This window comes from Lissotriton vulgaris, chromosome 9 (genome assembly GCF_964263255.1).
Source record: "Lissotriton vulgaris chromosome 9, aLisVul1.2, whole genome shotgun sequence".
Classification (NCBI taxonomy): domain Eukaryota; kingdom Metazoa; phylum Chordata; class Amphibia; order Caudata; family Salamandridae; genus Lissotriton; species Lissotriton vulgaris.
The window spans coordinates 330,512,134-330,533,423 of NC_141697.1; the positions used below are offsets into that span (position 1 = coordinate 330,512,134).

General features: G+C 42.6%; 1 protein-coding gene across 2 annotated transcripts in view; it reads left to right on the forward strand.

The window, feature by feature from the left end:
• The window catches only part of PPP4R3A (protein phosphatase 4 regulatory subunit 3A), a 309,259-nt gene that overhangs the window by 281,358 nt on the left and 6,611 nt on the right, over positions 1-21,290 (forward strand). Inside the window, exons 13-15 of one of the 2 annotated variants that reach the window (XM_086937643.1) lie at positions 4,511-4,701; positions 8,656-8,891; positions 16,685-16,939. In XM_086937643.1, the coding sequence (XP_086793769.1) occupies positions 4,511-4,701; positions 8,656-8,891; positions 16,685-16,939 (682 nt within the window). The remainder of the gene's footprint in view (positions 1-4,510; positions 4,702-8,655; positions 8,892-16,684; positions 16,940-21,290) is intronic. The other variant, XM_086937644.1, reaches the window with a different exon arrangement.

The following is a 21,290-nucleotide window of genomic DNA, read 5'->3' on the forward strand; positions in this document are numbered from 1 at the left end:
CACTCAGGGCCACCCCAGCATCACTCAGGGCCACCCCAGCATCACTCAGGGCCACCCCAGCATCACTCAGGGCCACCCCAGCATCACACAGGGCCACCCCAGCATCACTCAGGGCCACCCCAGCATCACCCAACATCACCTCAGTCTGCCCTTGGAATTTGGCATCTGTTGGATCTCCCCTAGTGTCCGTCCGCTGCTCATGTTGCAGTTCAGGTACTATTTCTGAAACCTCCCCTCTCCTGTTGTGTCCCCCCCCCCCCCCCCCCATGAAAAACAAAAAGAAAAAAGTATTAGAAAAGGCATGAAGAAATCGCAAGGACAAAAAAAAATACATGTATGTTCTATTTTTAATTGGGTCGTTCAGTTGTACATAATGTCTTGGTTATATATAGGGCTCCCGGTTTTCCGTTTTTACGGATATTTACTTATAAATACAGACGGAAAACAAGTTTTCCTTTATCTGTATTTATATGTAAAAACGGGAAAATACTAGTACATTTTGTTCTGCTGCAATCTGGTGTCTCCCCCTCCTTAGAGGGTTAAGAGGTGTCAGCCCGGGCTGAGACACCTTCCCGGGCAGGCACGGCGCTGCCAGCCGCACCCGAGCACATCACAGGTCTTTGAAAGACCATTTACAGAGATGCGGCAGGGTGCTGGGCCACCTTTGTCGCAGAGATGAACGACGGGAGAAGAGACAAACCCCTCCCAGCAAGTTCGTTAAACAAAGCATCTGGCAAAAAGAACGGCTCACACAGAGAATGCAGAGAGCTCAATTGCAAAGCTTTATGCTGATGGATTTAAGAGGGCCAAACCCGCTCTATTCCCCTCATTATCATTGGGGGTAGGGATGTGAGAATTCTATTTGTCTGGAGCTCAGTGACTCCTCTTAGAAGACGGTTCTGTTTAGGCGCTACACAGCAAGACCTCCTTTGCACACACACTAGTGTCACTCACAGTCTCGTGCAATTCTAGTGCTTGGAAGTTACTAGAACCCGAAGATTTCGGAGCGCTTTACCTGACGACAACCACATTACGCATGACAGTTATTCATTTTTTGTAGGCACGGGGAGATTAATTGACTTGCCCAGAATCTAAGGATGTTGAGCCGGCGCTGAGCCTCGAACCTCGTTCTAAAGTTCCAAAGTAGGCAGTTTTGGCTGTTATACCACATCCCCCTCCCTGATATTCAGAGAGGATTATTGCACAAACTGCGAGACACTCGACTCTGAATATAATTTTACAAATTCTTGCACAATCTGATTGCTCCCTCCCCAACATATCGCTTCTTGACTTTTATTCGATCTGCTCTTCCTTTCCATTAGAATTCTTGTATTTGTAGTGTTTAATGTCCTCCGTATTCTACCGGCCAAGTGGGCCCGCCGGATATAGCCATTAGAGAAGCCTCGAGCTAGTTAGTAATTATAATTTGAAATCATGTTCTGGAAGATTTCATGTACACATTTCATGCTTTTTGGCAATCGTCAGAGAGAAGTATTGCTATCTTTTTGGAGGGAGGATCCCAGTATGTTTCCAGTGGTCGAAGTTGGGTACAAAAAAGTAGGGAAACTGTGGGAGTTTGTATCAGACGGCGGGAATTTCCAGAGGAATGGGTCCGTGAGTGGAGCCAGAGGTGTGGCCAGAAAGAGCAAACCATCCCAGTTTTTAGTATTTGTTTGGGATTTCAGTGACCAGTTCCAGCTTAGTACATTATTTAATTCAACCAATGGATACACATGTTTAAGGTTTAATATGAGTTATCGACATTAAAATACATTCACAAACTGGGATACGTTTCTAATCAAAGAATGTCCCAAATAAGGTTAAAAATGGAATCACAAGCCATATGTCTCTGAGCCATGCAGTTTCTATCATCAGCACTTCTCCAATTTTCCACAAAAGCAGTTCAAACATGAATGGCAAAATATCCTAGTTTGCAAATGTTTTCCACATAATTAGGCTCTGCCATATTTGCCACATAATATATCATCTGCTGCATAATCTGACTATTTTAACAAAAAAACGTGTTTGTAGCTCAAACAGATCAAAAGTTACAAAAAATGTGACTTGTGTTGCTGCAAAGGAGAGGGCCCTTTGCAAAGGTTGACTGGTCACCGTTCTCACTGCTGCATTTGTATGTTGCACTGGTACAGATGAGGCAAAATCTTTGCAGAGACTGTTAATATGTGTAAAGATGTCAAAATAATAAAGTATCGGAAAACATACAGCATTACAATAGACTTTTTTTGCTGTATAATTTAGTTAACACTGCAACATAATTTTGTCCTCCATTGCTGCATAATTCCATTGGCCACGAAGGAGGCAGCATGTGTTAAAAGTGCTTGTGCATGAAGCAGAGAGACCGTAACGTTTGCGAACTTAGTATGGTGCCCGTGCAAATCCTGCATTGCCGATCCGTGGTGAGTTGCACTACCACTGCTAAAACAAGGCCAATGGAGGTACCAATGGGTGAGGAATACAGGCCTCAAGGGTCCTGAGACCTCATTCACAGAGTCGCTGTTGCTCTAGGGTATGCTGCTTCGTAGGCCTACCCGCAAGACTGGAGGTGAACGTCAGTATGGATTGTGGTGGACAGACCTTCAAGGTTAACTCACACTTGCCACTGCTAGGGCCAACCTGCTGATGCCAAGACACCAGGGCTTCTAAGGTCTGGCGTGGGCTTCTAAGGTCTGGCGTGGCCTTCTAAGGTCTAGCATGGGAATGTGCTCCCTCAGGAGAGTAGTCTGGTGGACTAGGTATGACGGCTGAGCCTGGTTCCCCAGTTCCATATTTAGCAGCTCTGGCCATAGTGCCACATCCTCTCCCCACTGAACACCATACTAACCCACTGAGAGAAAATTGCATTGCCTTCAGCTACAACCCAATTGTGCCCCGCTATAAACTCCTGGAAGTGACTCAATTCAAATTATGCACTACACAAGAGTAATATGCTGTCTGAAAAAAAAAAAAGTAACAACATCCTGGAAAAAGCAAACACTCATAAGGAGTGCAAGATTAAGTACAGCATATGAAATGTGAGCAGGAACAACATGGTTACCTTAACTTATCTCAATGAGTGTTTTTGCCTGAAAAGTTAATGACATGACTACAGGGCCCGGAAAGGACCCGTTACAATGTCCATTGGTTATATACTTACAAAATGGAAGCAGTATAGTGGAAAAATCATTTGTAATTATTTAATGCACATGCACTCTGTTTTGTTTAATGAAACATTTGATTTTGCTTCATGCAGCCTGCCTGTTGGAATGCAACAAACATTTTAAGATATTATGAAAGTGTTTTCGATTCAAGTAGTGTTACAAGAAGCTTGCTAGTCTCCCTGGAACATGCTATGGGCAGACAAAGGAGTAATAAACAAACATTTTCAATGCAATAAGTCTTGCATTTACCAGAGTTTAAGCTATTGGCATGGTAAATGACAATGCCTTTTATTTATATATATTTTCTAAAACCGATAAATAAAAGGCATTGTCATTTACTATGCCAATAGCTTAAACTAGCGTAAATGCGAGACCTATTGCATTGCAAATGATTGTTCTCCTCTGCACACACAAAACATCAATCCTCATAGTAATGGCCAGGGACAGCTTTAGCGCTGGTGGGGCACAATTGGGTTGCAGCTGAAGGCAGTGTGAGTTTCTCTCAGTGGGGCAGTATGGTGTTCAGTGGGGGAAGGGATGTGGCATTCTGCCGATGACAGAAACTGCACGGCTCTAAGACAAATGGCTTGTGATAGCACATTTAAGCATATTTGGGACATTTTGCAAAAGGCAAATTTTTCAAATGAATGTATAGTGTTGACCAATAAAAACTGAGCGCATGTGTGCATTGTCAATTTAAATAAATGTGGAAAAATACTAGCTGTATCGTCGTCTTTTTCTTGTGGCAAAAATAAATGTGGATAAATACAGAAAAAATCCCGAAAAATAAATATGGATAAATACAGACGGAAATGGCAAAAAAATAAATACCATAAAACCGGGAGCCCTAGTTATATATCAGGTTGCAAAATGCTTATAATACTCTTTTATTATAACTTTTCAACATGCCACACACCAACCACACTGCTCTAAAGCATAGCTTAAAGACATTGACAAAGCCTATAGCTCTGGTTAAACACTATAAGATCCCAAAGGCGAGACCTATTGACTATGCCAATGCTTGTTTTCTTTGCCATGGGTTTGATGATGGAAAATTGAATGTGTGTTGGCTTAGACCTATGGTAAACAGTCACATAATATTGCTGCTAATTGTTATTTTAAATGCTCGCTCTACTACTGTTAAGTTAACTGCCTTTCTTGCTGTCACAATTTGGGAGCATAAAATTCCATTTAGAGAGAAAAAAAAGTTATGAAACACTTTACAGAACATGCAAAGTAAAGTTAACTCAAAATACCAACAGCTTTTGTTTTAACACTTTTGGTGGTAATGCAAAGGAACTCCATGACTTGTGTTAAACGTACTGAGTCAGTTTCTTGGTACTTTGTTGCAGCATGCGTTCTATTCTGAGGAACCATCGGTACCGGAGGGATGCTAGAACGTTGGAAGACGAGGAAGAAATGTGGTTCAACACAGATGAGGATGAGCTTGAAGATGGGGAAGCAGTGGTGCCGCCATCTGAAAAAGCAAAGTCTGATGAGGATATTATAGATCCTATCAGTAAATTTATGGAAAGGAAAAAATGTAAGTATTTCAGAAAGGGTTTTTTTCTGTGTCCGAAGGTGAAAGAATCTGCTTGTAGTTGCAGTTCTGAATTAGTGATCATTGTTGAGTGCTTACCCTTTGTATATGATTGCAGAGCACTTTTAAGCATGCTTCCACTGTACTTCCAGTCCCGTTTCTAGAAGATGCTTTTTATGACATTTGCATTTTCCTAATGTAATAGTATGGTGTGTTTTGTTGTACTGGCATCCGGATTTTGCCGTACATATTTATGTAAGCTTTATGTGGTTCAATCACAAGATACATGTGAATTGAGTACAGGTAAACTGAAATTGCACATAAAACTGTTCTGTAATGCAGTTGTGCAGAATGGTCTGTACTGCTATTGAGGTCTGCTGTCAAAAGTATGCCCCCAAAGTAAATCATCCATGGTTAACCATATAGATCCTGTGTATAGCTGAGGTTTGTTCATGATCACTTAACCCGCCCAATTCTTATTGGCCAATATTTTTGTTCCCCACTACTGCCCTTCCAATATTTTCCAGTTTTTGTTCCTACAGTTAGCAACCTTAAGAGTTAATAGCCCAACTCAGATGTAACTCTTTTTTTCTTATCAATTTTTGCCCATATGTTTGCTGAGGAAATGCTGTCATCAAAACACTAAGTGATAGTACTTGCTTTATCTCACTTCATCACCATGCTGGTTAGTTACTATTACATAGCTAGGTACAGTATGCCTGTTTACTATGGGTTTTGGTTCTAAATCATATTTTCTGGGACCATCTGTGTGATAAGAGATTGAATGCAGCAACGATGTTTTGGATTATTTGATTTGAAAAATCGGTGCAATTCTTTGTTATGGTGGCTTATTATAGAACAAAAAAATCCTCGGCTGAATTTAATTGTGTGTTGCACCTCTGATCCTGCAAGTCAATCCATTTTAGAAACGTTTTAACATTTGCACTTAATGGTATTTAGCTTTCCAAAATCTACTGTTCCTCATTCAGTAAAAGTACATGAATTGGTTTTAAATTGACAAAATTCAAAAAGATCTTTTCAAGATGTTATGCTTCCCATTGTAAAGTTCCTCATCCTGTGTTTTCTTTTTTTTTTTGCTGTCTGACCTCCTGGTTTGACTTTAGGCATTTCAGATTTCCACACATACTCCCCTCTGTCACATTTTTATGTGTTTGATGTAGTTGAAATACCCTGCTTTTCCAAGATCTAGGTATCTAACTGCTTCAGAAACCATTGGTGCCAATCTCTGCGGCGGTATTTTGGATTCAAAACGGTCATCTACACTAGCAACCACCTCACATAATGCATCATGCCAGTAAAAATATTCAGGTTCAGGATCTCTGGCATTTTTATATTCTCAGACCTGTTTTGTTATGTTATGGGTGATTTGTAACGCGCACGGCTACTCAGAAGTGTGTCCCGGCACGAGCCAGCACATGAACACAGTGAAAACAGAAGAAAACAGGCTTAATTGAATAGGAAAGTTTAAAGTTTTTTCCTGAACTGAGCGGGATTTTGAAGACTGTGGAGCAACAGGGGAGAGAGTTCCACCACTTAGCTGCCAAATAAGACAGTGAGCTGCACCCCTTTCTTGTCAAACGAATTTTGGGTATGGAGGCCAGGCACGAATTTGAGGAACGCAAGTGTCTACCTGGTCCTGGGACATAAAACGAAAAACGTTTCCTCAGATACATCGGGCCGTATTCATATAATGCTACATGGGGCGTAACCAAAGCTTTGAACAGTTCAGTTTGGTTTTGTTATTTCTATGAAGAACGGTAGTACGGTATCCTTTCTGAGCGGAGGGAGACTTAAGCAAAGCTGGCAACCTTGCATATGTTGTGGTTGCTGGACATGAAATAATATCAGTGGCTTAGCCACATCATCTGAAGGGAGACCTACTTATTTTAGAATGTTGCCTTTCTGCGGAGGCCGTTATTTATGTGGTGGTTGTAATGAAAGCAGTGGCAGCACTTGCAATGCCAGTTCACACCGTGCTGAAATAATTTGTTCAATGATTTTGCCACTTGACAAACAGGTGTATAATTTCAGTGATGTGTTGCTGGACACCATGATCCTTGATGCTCACCCAACTTCAAAGAGGCTTGTAGCACAGGCTTCCTTGGTGAACGCAAAGCTTGCCACTTTCCCAGTGACTCTCCTGGACAGACACAGTAGTCTAAGAGGATAGATGTCTTGGTTCTCAGGGTGCGCACTCATTCTCCCAGCTGATTCAGATGTAAAATATGCATTGACTAGACTGATTTGTGCTTTGTGATGTACTTGATGCGTTCATGAGTGGAGCATAAAGCCCCACTTCTACTTTTAGGTGATGTGGAAGCCCATTAGGTTGACATGCCCTTCAAGGGGCAGCAGCTCTTCAGTAACAAACAAGACTGCAAACTCTGTGTCTAAAGTTATACATATGGGGCACATTAAGGTAAAAACTGTTATATTTGTCTTTTTGTATGTTTAGAAACATTCATGTAGGGAAAAATGAGACACTGTAGGAAAAGTCTAAAGAAAGTGCAAATGGATATGAAGGTTTAAGCATAAATATTTATACAACCAAAGGTTTTCTGCTATTTTTCCTTCAGCCAGAAGACATTGAGAAGCTGCATTCCAATTTAATATTTTCATCCAATTAAAATGGGGAAAAATGGTTGAACATATTTTCTTGCGTCAAAAACCAGTGAGATTTATATAAATCTCTGAAACCTAATGCTCCTGCCTCATCAGAGGCATCTACATAGACTAGAGGATCAATTTGATTAAAGTAGAAACTCTAGTGGGAATGCTGGAAGGATTTGCAAACAATTACATTTAAATTAACAAATATAGCCTCACTGTATATTTTTTTTCTAGACCTGAGAAGTCTATTGATTGTGAGTGAAGGATACATTTAATCTACTGAAAAATGTTTTGTCATATTTGGTTGCTACTGATAGGCTTTTTGAAGAGATTGTCTCCAAGATCATGGTATACGAAACTCATCATGCGCCTAATATGTTGTGGTCACATTTTTATGAACACAGAAGAATATTCTATGCTAAAATTGAAATAAATGTAGAGGGATGAATTGGATGTGATAGACATAGAGACAACCCTATTAAAAGGATTCACACTAACAATTATTTCTTGGGACCTTTATTCTAGTAATGACTTGCAGTAAGATCATGCTACCAGATGCTAGAGCAATGTGTAAAGCAGGTTTTTTGGGGTAAAATTGCAAATGTAAGAATGATGTTAGGTACAAAGATTTTGGGAGGAGGTTGTTCATTGGTTGCACTTGTGACCTATGCTCCAATTCTAGTGTCGTATGAAGCAGAAGTAGCTGGAAGCTTCTTTGAAGCTTTTGATCTTAACTACGATGTTGGCTTTAGTACCAAAATAAAGAATAATTACCGTGCCAAGAATATGATGCTAAAAAAGAAGTCTGATTCCAGACTCATTTGGTGACTGTTATGAAGAATGTGGGATGCTAGCTGTGATGGGCTTTCTAGATATAGTAATAACCTTGATATGAAATGGTGTCTATATTTTAATAACATTTAAAGGTGAAAAAAATGTGATACAGTGGCAGAATTAATTTATAAAGAACATACTGGGTTTACTGATATTCCGGAATGAGTGTTTTATATGGATCTTGCCTTACGAATAGGTGCAGTTTGAATTTGTTATAATCGGCTAAAGAATAAATTGGGGAGTGTGTAGTTGGAGATCCTGCTACTTGGGGAAGGCTAGAAAGTTGCGCCTTAAAATCAAAGGTGTCAAAGAGCCCATATTCGTAACATGTTCTTGTTGTTCACTGGAGTGTAGTGGGTCACTAAGACTATAATTGTCGAGGCACTACCCTGCCCATAGTTCTGTTCTTATCTGGGTAGTGTAAAAAAAAAAGGCCATGGTTTGCCAACAAATCCTGTGTTTTGTAATCTATTAATGTTTTCTTTGTTTCAGTAAAAGACAGTGAAGAAAAAGAGGTGCTTTTGAAAACGAATCTCACAGGTCGACAAAGTCCAAGTTTTAAACTTTCATTCTCTAGTGGTACAAAAACTAACCTCACCAGCCAGTCCTCAGCAAGCAGCCTATCTGGGTCTCCCGGTTCCCCAGGATCGCCAGGTTCCCCAGGGTCACCAGGCTCTCCCGGCTCGGTTTCCAAAAGCACATCTCAGACAGCAGCTATCACTACGAAGGTATTTTGCAGCTGCTAATTCTCTGAATGTTTGTCTTCATTTCAAACTGTTATTAAATATGCAATTTGAAAGCTTTCCTATGTTAAAAAGGTTCTTGCTTGTGCTTGTTTCAAAATCCATATTGGTTTTCCCACTCACAGAGCGCATCCAGGAAACCAGTAGGTAATTTCTTCTCCTGGACTAGCGGTCTTTTTTTTTTTTTTTACCAGCTTAAGCATCCATGGTTCTAGATTATTAGAAAATAGGTCTTTATTTTTTAATACATTATTTGATAGATCTTATCAACGTGCTGCCGTCCTCGGTTAGAGGAATTGCTTTGGCATGTGAAATGCATAATGCATCCTTGTACTTGAATCTTCTTTGCTTCACTGTGTTAATATACATTTTCTAAGGCCTCAGCTTTTCATTCAGTAAAGATTTGAATGGAGGTTTTGCATATTTCCTTGAATTTTGGCTGGTCAGAAATGCTTTTTCTTCTCTGTTTTTCACAACTGAATAGTTGGAACAAGCTGATTTCCAGCCTCTCCATAAAGTTAAAAGAAAGCAGAATGAGAAATCCAGGACGATTTAGTCTTCTGATGTGTGTCTTCTAGGTTTCAGAACTATGGCTGCTGACCAAAATTGCATGGATGTAGTCAGAGGTTCTGTATTTCTGCTAGGAACAACAGCATTGATGGCCCATTACCTCAGTTTAATTTTGCATTCCAGTGAGGAATTTTGATCTGTCCATCTGATCAGGCTCTGAAAGGAAGGCACAAACTCTTTGATAAGAATTTAGTCACGCATGGGTTTGATGAGTGAGCAATCTGATGGCTCACCGATCTAGCCAAAGTGAGATCAATAAAGGCCTCATAAAATGTCAGTTTCCTGAGGCGGAAGGCAAAACCTGAAAGTTAGCCTCAATAGGCAAGGGTAGTTGCAAGATGTCAGCATCTTTTTTTAAAACCTGCTGTAGAGGATGAGGTTTCCTCTGTAGAATGGCCAGACAGATAAAACAGACATTCTGTAAGACCAATTTAACGTTCATCTGAATCAGGAGGAGGAACACAATTGTATGCCTGATTACTTTTGTAGACAATAACAGGCATTTGAATAAAGTCACAATTTCAAGCGCTGAGTAGAGGCTCACAAAGAAGCTCATCATTGAAGCAAGTCTGAACCTTGCATTTGGCCCTGATCAAAATAGCTTGGTTTTCTGGATTTTCAATGGTTTGGTAGCTGGGTCTGAAGTCTGCAGCTGCAGACCCAGAGGTGTTGCTGGAACAAGGCTGTCCAGGGTGGGCCACAGTCTCTCTGCTCCAGAGTGGAGTCGATCTGTGCTCCTGAAGTCATTAACTGTGCACAGTCAGTGGTTCCATAGGTGTCTAGGGGCCAAAAGGGAGCCACAATGTCTGTGAAAGCCACCACTTAGGGCCATGGGATGGAAACTCAGAAATCTGATGCAGCAGGTCTGGGCGTAGTAACTATTTGGATCCAAGCAAGGCTTTGCATATCTACCAAAATTGGGAGAAGATCCTATGGGTAAGTCAAGGCAGAAGACTGTGACTGATGCTTCTGACTAGAGATGACCTTTCACAGGAATGACACAAGAGGAAGAATCTCTTGTGTGATTCTTCTTTACACTTCAGGTTGACTTCTCTTTTGAGGGAGCCCGCCTTGAAGTCTTGGCATGGGGTGGAGAAAGTGGACCAAAGCAATGACTGTTTGTTCCAGGCTTGAACCATAAAAAGCTTTGCTTCCTGCTCCTTGACAGCTGTGGCATTTATGTAGCTGCCTTTCTCACAGCCCCCTGAGTTCTGCCTTTGCCCCCTGCACCAAAAATAGACTTTGTGGGAGGCCCAAAATGGACCCTAGCTAATTAAATCTCTTAAAACCCTAAAACGTTGGAGGTGGCATGGTCCTGGAAGTACTGCAACATTTATGTTTTTAGAAAAAAATACACAGCTTAGGACACCAAGGATCTAGTCTAGCTACTGGAGCTACAAAAGTCGAGGAACCTGCAGTTGCAAGTAGCCCACTGTATTTTAAGGGGAAGTCTGCTGTCTCCTATTGGGTGGCAAGTTGCATCCAAAGGCCACAAGTACCACGGAGTTAAAGGAACTCCTCCTAAATCTGGCCACTTTTCATTTTCTGTAGGAATGCTGTCATCCTTCACACACAGTATATAGCAGATGCACATAATTAAATGAAAATCCTCTTCAAAAGCTACCGGACAAAGCCTGCCTGACTTTGAAAGTCTAACTTTTCTCATTCTAGCAAGATGGAGTTACTATTTCAACATAACCAATCCTAGTATATCTCCAATAGCCATTACAACTGGGCCCTTAAGTTCATAATGAATGTGCAGACGTGGTGCAGTAAGTTGTGACTCTTCATCTTCGTTCCTTCTTACTAGTCCTTTACAAACTCTGATACAAGCGCACATAAGGAGGTTTGTCTGTTTCTGGTCAGATGAAATCAGGATCCATTGCAGAGCTATTCTTCTCTAGGAAATCATAGTAGGCTCTAATGACTTGAGCATGGGACATTGCAGTGAAAGCTGGAACCTCCAAGGAGATGAGACGTAGAACTGTTCAATTTTAAGGTCTTCAAGGCTATAGAATCTTCTTTTGTGCTTCATCACCCTCTTTAAAGAACCAGTAATTAGAGTGCGGCAATCAAGACAATATTGTTTTGTAATCTTCTTTTCTTAAGCTGATGGGTACTTCTCCAGATACACAAGGAAGAGCACTGCGTTTTTGTCTGAAGCCAAACCCAATCACCCAAACATGGCTTCAGGTTCACCCTACTTTCACTTATTTGTCCTCTTGTCAAATCAGCGCCACTTCTAAGCCCAAGGTGGCCTCAGCATTTTTCCAAGGACATTCCGTTTTCATTCTGTGTTGCTTAGTTTGTTTTATTTACCCTTCCCAGATCCCATTTCAGGATCTTTTGACCAGAGTTTCTCCAACCTAAACACTTTCGCTTTGAGACCGTAATTAGTTGTACTTGTTCATGAATAGATTATCAGTATTCCTGCTCTGCAGTGTTTCAGGACTGTGTCAATTGGTAGTAACAGGCAGGGATCCTTTTTGTTCCATGCAGGTTTACTGTCCCTGCCCTCTGTTCTTAATGTAGAGACCTTATATGCCAGGAATGGTCCTTATTAGTCTGTGATTTTCTCGCCCTAGTAACTCTTCATCATAGATGAAGCCAAGATCTGTCCTTTCACTTTTTACTCTGGATTTAACCTGATGTGATATATTAAATTAAGACAAGTGAGGTCCCCTCCCACTAGAATAATTGGATTTGTCATGTGGTGCTAGAACAGCCTCAAGGCAGTGCTTGCTATAAGTTGACACAAGCTTAAATCCATACTGGTATCAATTCTCCAGGATTGGACTTTTCTTTAATTCACCTGCGTGGATTATTCCCTGTCATTTTGGGAATCCGTGGTACGAAAATGTAACAGTCTCGATAATAAACACTCATAATATTGAACTATGTTCAGCTTATCCACCTACTTGGTCTTCATGTAGCATCAGGTATATAGAGGTTTTAAGGAGTCTGCAAGGCAAAGGGAATTCTTTCAGACAACCTTCGTACAATTAGCTTCCTGTTCTCTCACCTTAGTTTTTCCTGATGCTTCAAGCACCATTTTAATAGAATTGTTTTCAAAGAATTCCCTTGTACATATTCTATTGAGTCATTGGGTGCTCATCTAATTTCCCCTGTCCTGATGATGACACAGATGTAAGCCTCATATTCCAAACATCAACACACACAAGTGGACATTTGTGTTATATAATAGCTTACATTGATTTTCCATTTCATTAAACTATCAGATTACTTATTGTTTTCTTGTATAAATTATAAGGTGCTCTCTTGCCTCTTTTCTTGTGTTTGCACAAACACTTTTCCGAGAATTGCTCTTCAACGTAATCAGGTGTTTATGAATGTACTTGAATATATAGTTGTGGATATAACAATCTGTCCTTTTATTCCATAACTCTAAGATGAAGCATTGCTTTGAATGAGATTCTGAAAATTCAACAAATATTCCAGATCTATTTTAATATTATTGATTCAAAGTAAGTTCTCGATGGACCACTTATTTGTTACATGGATAGCTTCCTTGTACCCTTTTCCAGTGGAGGGATAAGCAAACAGTAGCTCCAGTTCTCACCAAATTCAGTGGTTTGCCACAGAAAAACGGTCCCATAGCACTCATTGATGAGAGTTCAATTGGCAGCTGTTTTTGTTATACCTACTAGCCTTCAAAGTCCTATTTTGCACCCACAATTTTAAAGGGCAAGGCTGTCATTAAGACTGCCATGTTTCATTTCAAAGTCTCATACAGGTTACCAATTGAATCAACAGTTATTGTGTACTTTTTTAAAAGACATTAGTTTACTGCTGCGATTCAGAATACTTTCTCTTTTAGTTGGACGAGAGAATGCCCGATTGTTGAAAATGGGCACAAGTTACCATAGTGTTGTTCTGTAACTTATCCTAAAGTCCCATACCTCTAATCTCTATCATGTCCTGCTCCCTAGCAAGTTAAGGGATGTAGACGCGGTTTTACTTTGTTGTTCATTAGGCATAGGAAGAAACGTGCAGTTTATCTTTTATCATTTATCTTGTGTGCTCACCAAAAGCTATATATCCTGCTACATGGGAGAAGCAAGATTACAAATGGTTTGTCAACCAGACACATTGAAGAGCGTAGAACGTTTTGTTGTAGAATCATTTTTCTTAACATATGTTTGTATCCTATATGGCTGTAGACACACATGCTCTGCATACTTCCGTCATCTAGTGTTGGGCTCGAAATTCGCAAGTTATTTTTCTTCTAAGAAGTATTGAGTCATGAGATGTACTGGAATACCTCCCTTGGACAAGCACAGACTCCATGTTCGTTTTTTTTCCCCCTGCCTTCAGGTGTGAAGATATTCCGAGTGAGCTCAGTCTGTTGTGTTTTTCACACATTTTTGGGGCCCAAATGATTCGTATTAGACGTAAATGATCAGAAGAACAGTCCGCGCTTTAAGGACTTTTTGTCTCTCTACTTCAACTCACACCTTAGAGTACTGCCAGTCGATTCTCCAAATGCCAGGGGAAGGGTCCTTTCTTGACCATCGCCAACAGAGAATGCAGACCGAAGGGTGTGATGGAGCACACACTTTTCCCAACATCAGCTTCCCCAACCTACCCTTCAGGGCAGCCTTCTCTTCCCCCACATCAATCCCTCCCTAGTGCAGCTTGAAGTATCTATGGTCGTATTGTGACAATGTCTATCGCTGCCTCTCTCCCAGTCCCCAATGACACCACTTGTGAGTTCTGCCTTGTCTTCCGTTTAAGGAATAGCTTAAGGTTCCACATAAAATAAGCACACTGCAAAATGTACTGACAAATATCTTCAAATTCCAAACATTTTTGAGGAGGAGCATCATTTTGGCATCAAAGGAAGCATTGAAACAGGTAATTGTGCTGTCCAGGCACCCCAGCCAATGCCCAGCCTAGAGAGGATATCGTTGAGCAGCACCGAGCATGAGAAAGAGTACTTCAAACCAATGCTGAAGTCCACTGATCCTCGAACAAAAAGGTGCACTCATAAGTACCATACCCATCTTGAAGAGCCATATGACCAGTGTTGCAAGAGTTCCCATGTAGAGGTACAGCACCTTTCCCACCAGAGCCTGGCCTCCAGCGCTGAGCATGAACCAGCAAGGCAGTCACCTTCAGGTCTTCTAGTGCCTTCAGGTTCCATTCAACACTACGAGAAGCTTTGGAGCCATCGAAGGCTCCACTGAAGGAAGTTGAGCCTCACCAGCCACTGAGCCCTACTTGATCCAATGATGACCCGAACACACGCACCTGAAGCAGAGGCTGAAAACAACACCCCAGATCCTGTTAACGTCAAAAGCTAGATCCGAGGACTCTGAGGCACCAATACTGCAAGAGGAACTCTAAACCAGTCTGAAGCATCTCTATAGCCATCCCATCACTAGGAAGATCTTGGCAAAACCACTGGTGCCGAAGCCCTCTGATACACTCCTTGAGAAGAGACGCTTGCCTTGGAGGAAGAGTCCACCCAAGGGACCCCTTCGGACTCAATGTCAAAGAGGCAGAAGGATTGGGGCACAAGCCCTTTTCCACCACTGCCGCCTCCCTGCATCTCTATGCACACAGCTTACTGTGCTTCCAAAAGAGTAACCAGAGTGGTCCCCAAATTCCTCTTATGACCCGACAGTCTATATCACCCCATGACTCACATGATCAGCACTTAGATACAGGGCCAGCTGATGACCCTGGAAAGGCAGTAATGTTGATCTCCCCAGTCCTCTCATTTGGACCACTATTGGGTTAGTCCTTTCTCGTCTGATGGCAGCACAGCCTACCATGAGGTTGTCCAAAACGCAGGTAGACACCACAAACTGGACATTGAAGAGGACTGACTAGTGGAGATTCTTGGCAAGACTGAAAGCACGGAACAGTGTCTACCCTTACTTCAAAGCATGCTTAAATCTATTCTAGATAATTATAAGGAGCTGGTAAAGGCTGTGGTAGAGACTACAAGTATAGAAAAAAAAAGTATGACCTCACACAGCGCCACTTCTACATCAAGACTTTGATTAACCAGTTTCTTTGGAACACAGTACCGTTATATAATGAGGGGATTGAAAGCTATTGCTTGTGGATCCAGTTTCTTTTCCCGAATACCAGGATTGAAGAGCCATAATTAAACAATGCTTCCTCCTTGATGGTCTTTCCTGATCAACACAGGAGGGTTCCCAGATTGAAAATCTGCTGCAATTGGTGCTCTACAAATAACTAAATTGCCAGGTACATCTTAGCTTTAAGTATTTGCCACTGAGCATTTCACAAGCATTTATGTGGCACTAACTTCAGCTGTTTGCTCATCCAACAATTAGAGTCTTTCTTTGGATCCAATTCAGCAATTTTTAACAATGTTCAGTAGGTTAATGTTATGTTTTTCCATTGGGTTTATATTGTCCTTAGATTAGGGCAACCTAAACCAGTCACCCTACTCAGAAAAGTAAATAATTTGACTGCTAATCTTGAGCACTATTTTTCCACCTGAGTTGTGAGCCGTGAATTAACCTCATATCTGATGTAGCCGCACTAAACACAGTTGCCAGCCATACTTATTTTAAAAGTTGTGAGGCCACCAAGACAACAGGTTTTTGTTGTCTTTTTTTCTATTAACATGTAATGTCATACAATCCTTTCTCACCATTTTTGAACCAGTTGGCCTTTGACTTATTGAGTTTTGATGTCGCCAGAAGTCCTCAATGTTAGTATAGGAGCCTATTACAGTGTCATCCATAATGTATGCTCTCTCTTCATAAATTTGATATTTTTGATGTGTGCCTCGTGACAAGGGTGTACGTGGACTGAACCAAGGGAAAGGGCTTTGCATATTCTTATATAACCCAGCTGTTGTTGTTTCTTTGGGGAGTTTGATTCCAAAATGTATTTAAGTATAATAATGATTTGTCTGCTGCCTCCTGTCACTCCATAACATGCTATAAGTCTTGGACATATGTTTCACTTCTCCCTTATTTTGCTCTCAATGTACCTCATATTACTGATTGTTCTACTTTGTAAAGCCCCAAGCTGCCTTGCACGTGAGTGCTAAGATGCCATATGCGTTCACCCCCTCGGGTGAATCTATGCAGCTATTCTCCCTACCATATCTACCTCAGAGCTTTCTGCGTTCATGTATTCCTATTGACTTTTGGCAATTTTTAGTTTTTTAATACAATTGTTGTTGTGCGTTATTATTATAGTGCTTGTCTCCGGAGCACAACGAACAGGACTGCAATGCACGCAGATCATTTCGATGGAAGAAAACGCTCCGTGATCGTCGGGCTCGACGTCGCAAAATGCAGAGTCAAAACGTCAAATACACACCGGATATCAGCGGTGAAGGATCTGAGGATGAATTTGACGCTCAAGGGTCCGAGGAAGAACAAGAAGAACCGGCATCTATTCCAGAATCGTGCTCCGAGATGGAAGATGACTTCCCACAAGGTCAACGTCCCGTGAGTACCGAACGCCCCTTGCCCCAAAATCCAAATCAGCCAAAACAAAAGGTTTCGGTTCCACCTCCGCCTTCGGGCCACAGTCGGCACAGAGAAGATGTTTCTGATGCCCGCCCTCCGGCTCGGCATCAAAACATGTCACTAAGCCTACCGGCTCGGGGTCGAGTCGGCCAAAGTCTGGCACAGAGCCAAAACCTTCAGGCTCAAAGCCTGAAACCCGCTTCGGAGCCGAAATGATTGACGCCGAAATCAGACTCCTTGGGAACCGAAACCTTCCACATCGAAAAGGCATTTTGCTGCGTGAATCTTTCTGGATTCACTATGCGGTCTAGTGGTTGGGTCAAGAATCGTAGTCTTTTCTATTGTTTTTTTTTGGGGGGGGGGGTTTTCATAGCCCAGGCGGGCGTAGACGTCCCACCTTTTGGTGTCCTTCCTGTGACGTCGGCACGCTTCCTGCGGAAGCTCATACCTTTGGGCGCCATCTTCAGAGTCTTTTTTCCGCCGTTGGGTCTGGATCGTCACAGCAAGGTTCCAGCGTTTTTGGAGAAAAGAAGAGGAAAAAGACACGAAAACCACGAAAAAGATTTGGAGAATACATCTCCAAGCAAGAACACTGAACCGGGACGACGAAGAGGAAGGAGAACATCAAAAACTTTGATGTCTAACGGAGAATGCGCACACAGGGGGCCCCCTGAGCGCAGGTATGGACAAAAATCCTTTCAAATTGTGCTGCAATTGCTCCAATAAGTATGCGCCGAAGGACCAGCATCCGGTTTGCAACCTCTGCCTGCGGGTCGACCACGAGAGCAAGGATTGCAACGCCTGCTCCGTTTTTACCCTGAAGACGCTCAGGGTAAGAGAGAGACAGAGGAGAGCCAACTACAACATGCAAGGCCACGGTCAACCTCCGTCACTCCGGGACTTTGGCCTCTCCAGTGGGGAAGAGGGCGACATCACCGAGGGACCAGATGACTACACGGTCATAGAGACCGATGCGAAAACAACAAAGGAGGTAAGAGAGACATCGGCCCCTAAGGCCCGATTGACTCTCGAAAATCAGAGTTGAAGTCCTCGAAAGGAGCACTGGCGCCGAAACATTCGACGGACGCAGCTGCATCCAGGGACAAACAGCCCAGCGGATCCTTCGAAAAGGAGTCCCAGTCGGTTAAACCCCAAGACAAACCTAGGTCGTCGAAGCACGTCCCCGAAAAGGCGCGCTCGACGCCGAAGGAAAAGGACCCGAAGGCAACTTCAATGTTGACATCGAACAGATCTTCCGAAACACTCGACGCTAAACAGGCCGCTGAGATGGAGAGGAAGAAGAGAAGGCTCGAGGCCGAAATGGACAGCATCCTGCAAAGGAAAAGGGAGTTCGTCAAACGGATGAAAAGGTTCAACATTCCGTCGAAGCCGACGACAATCGTCGAAGTTGAGGACAAAGCAGAGTTCGACGCCGAACAGCTGCCAAAAACTCAGAAGCCCCAAGAACACCAAGAAGAAGAGGGCCTATACTATTACGAGGGAGAAGGCGAGGAAGGCCGGCAAACAAGTTTGGGCTCGGCATCATAGAACCTGGATTGGCAGGACCTCGATGCCGAAAGCCCGGATGAGGCCGTAGATACGTACCCTTCAAGGCCTTCGCCGCCAGATGACATTGGCATCTACAATATGGTCATCAGGAACGTGGCAACAGCTATGGGGTGAAACTGGAGGAATAAAAACCAAAAGCCTGTTTCCTCTTAGAGACACTGCTTCCAACACAAACTAGGGGTCAATTCCTCTCCATGCTCCCAAGTGTCCTGGACGAAGCTGCAGGATCTGATTTTCGATGGCCCAACACCCAAATCGGACCCAAAACAAAGGAACTTAATATAAATCCAGATACAGGACGGGTCCTTACCAAACCTCCTCAGAAACGCAAACCCGAGTCAGAGGACACTCTTTATCATATTCCTTTGAAGAGGAAGAATGTAGGTTCTAACCCTTCCCCTCCTCTTCCGCCATGTTCCCCTGTATCATCTTCTCCACCTTTTGAGCATTTACTGATTACACCAACTAACTCTCCACCACCGCCACCTGATAATGATGATGATGGGGGGGCTCAATATTTTACCAATAGATTCCTGGAAGGATTACAACATTGATTCATCCACAGATAACGACCCAGATTTTTGCCCTGCAAAGCCTTCCCCTAACGACAATGTAGGATATCTAGAATTACTGGCTAGAGCGGCAGACTATCATGGAGTACAGTTACACAAAGAATCTCTACAGGACGATTTCTTATTTGGAACGCTCAGTAGCACACAAAGGGCTAGCCAGACTCTACCTATTCTTAAAGGTATGATGAAACACGGCAGTTATATTTTTAAAGATCCGCTGCCTGCTCATATTCTCAAACCCAGAATAGATAAAAATATAAGCCTGCTCCCTCTGATCCAGTCTTTATTAAAGGACAGTTACCACTAGACTCCTTGGTTGTCTCTAATGCCCGTAAACGGGCCAAATCACAAACTACAGGGGATGCTCCCCCTCCAGACAGAGTCAAAACTATTTGACGCCTCTGGTAAAAGAGTAGCCGTCCATGCAGCAAATCATTGGCGCATTGCCAACACCTAGGCCCTACTAGCCAGGTATGATAGGGCACACTGGGACGAAATGCAGCAATTGCTCCAATAGCTCCCTGGTGAGCACAAAGCAAAAGCCCAAGATTTAGTCCTGGAAGGAAAGCTCATCTCCAATTCCTCAATTAGATGCTCTTTAGATGCTTCAGACACCGCAGCTAGAGAGATCAACACTAGTGTGTTTTTAAGGAGACATGCACGGTTGAGGATTTCTGGTTTTAAATATTAAGTCCAAAAGTCTATTTTAAATACTCATTTTGACAAGGAACATCTCTTCGGACCTGGAAAAATGAAAAAAGATACAGAAGTAGCCAAATCTATGGGAGCTCTGCAGTCTCCTCCTAATCTTGGCTCCTTTCATCACTCATTCTACCGGGAAAGTGTCGAAAACCATGTCCTCAGATAATACTGCTCGCTCGTACAAAGGCAACAATCAATCTTTCTCTACAAGAGGCTTCTTTAGAGGAGGATACAGAGGAAACAACAACAAGAGTCGGGGCAAGGGTTCCAGAACAAGTAATTTGCCCTCACCTAACAACCAGTGGCATGCCTACACTTCCCCTCCAATAATATAACACCTGTCGGGGGATGTCTTCTACAATTCCTCCCCATTTGGCAATCTATTACCACAGACAAATGGGAGTTAGGAATTATTCAACATGGTTATTGCCTGGAGCTTACCAACAATCCTCCAAACATTCCACCACGTTCTCGCAAAATGTCTCCAGAACATTTACGCCTACTTCAGGAAGAGGTCCAATCTCTCCTGTGCAACGGAGCCATAGAGCCAGTACCGTTACAATATCAAGGGACAGGCATGTACTCCCTGTATTTTCTAGTTCCCAAAAAGGACTGCTTCTTGAGAACTATTCTAGACCTCCGAGAACTAAACATCTACATACTTTCAGAGCATTTCCACATGGTGACACTTCAACAAGGGCCCTCACTTCTACAGCAGGGCAATTTTATGTCTACTCTAGACTTAAAAGGCGCATATTTCCACTTTCCTATTCATCCTGCTCATCGCAAATACCTCAGATTCATGATAGCGGGTCATCTTTACCAATTCAAAGTACTACAGTTTGGAGTCACCACTGCTCCTGTGTTTACCAAAGGCCTGGCAGTAGTCGCAGCCCTTCTGAGAAGACAAAACATCCACATCTTCCAATACCTGGACAACTGGCTCATCAAAGCCAGCACTTACCAAATGTGTCTCCAACACAAACCACCATTCACTTAATTCACCAACTAGGGTTTTACAGTGAACGCATTGAAGTCTCATATACAGCCTTCCAACACACAAACCTATCTGGGAGTCACAATAGATGCTCAAAAAGCTCTAGCCTCTCCTAATACAGCCAGGATTCACAGCATTCAGGCCCTTCTCACTCAGTTTCAGCCCAACTAATCATTACCGGCAAGAGTATTCATGCAGCTGCTAGGGATGATGTTGTCTTGCATCGTAATTGTTCCCCACGCAAGACTTCCGTGTGTCCCCATCAAGAATGTTTAGCAAGTCAGTGGAACCAGTCGCAGGGTCAGTTAACCGATGTGGTGTTGATAGATGGCCGCACTCATCGCTCTTTGCAGTGGTGGAACCCACAAAATGTATCCAAAGGGCGACCCTTTCTCAATCCTGTTCCACAGACAGTGCGAACAGTAGACTCATTGCTCACTGGTTGGGGCGCTCACCTACAAAGTCACACAATCCAAGGATTATGGAGTCT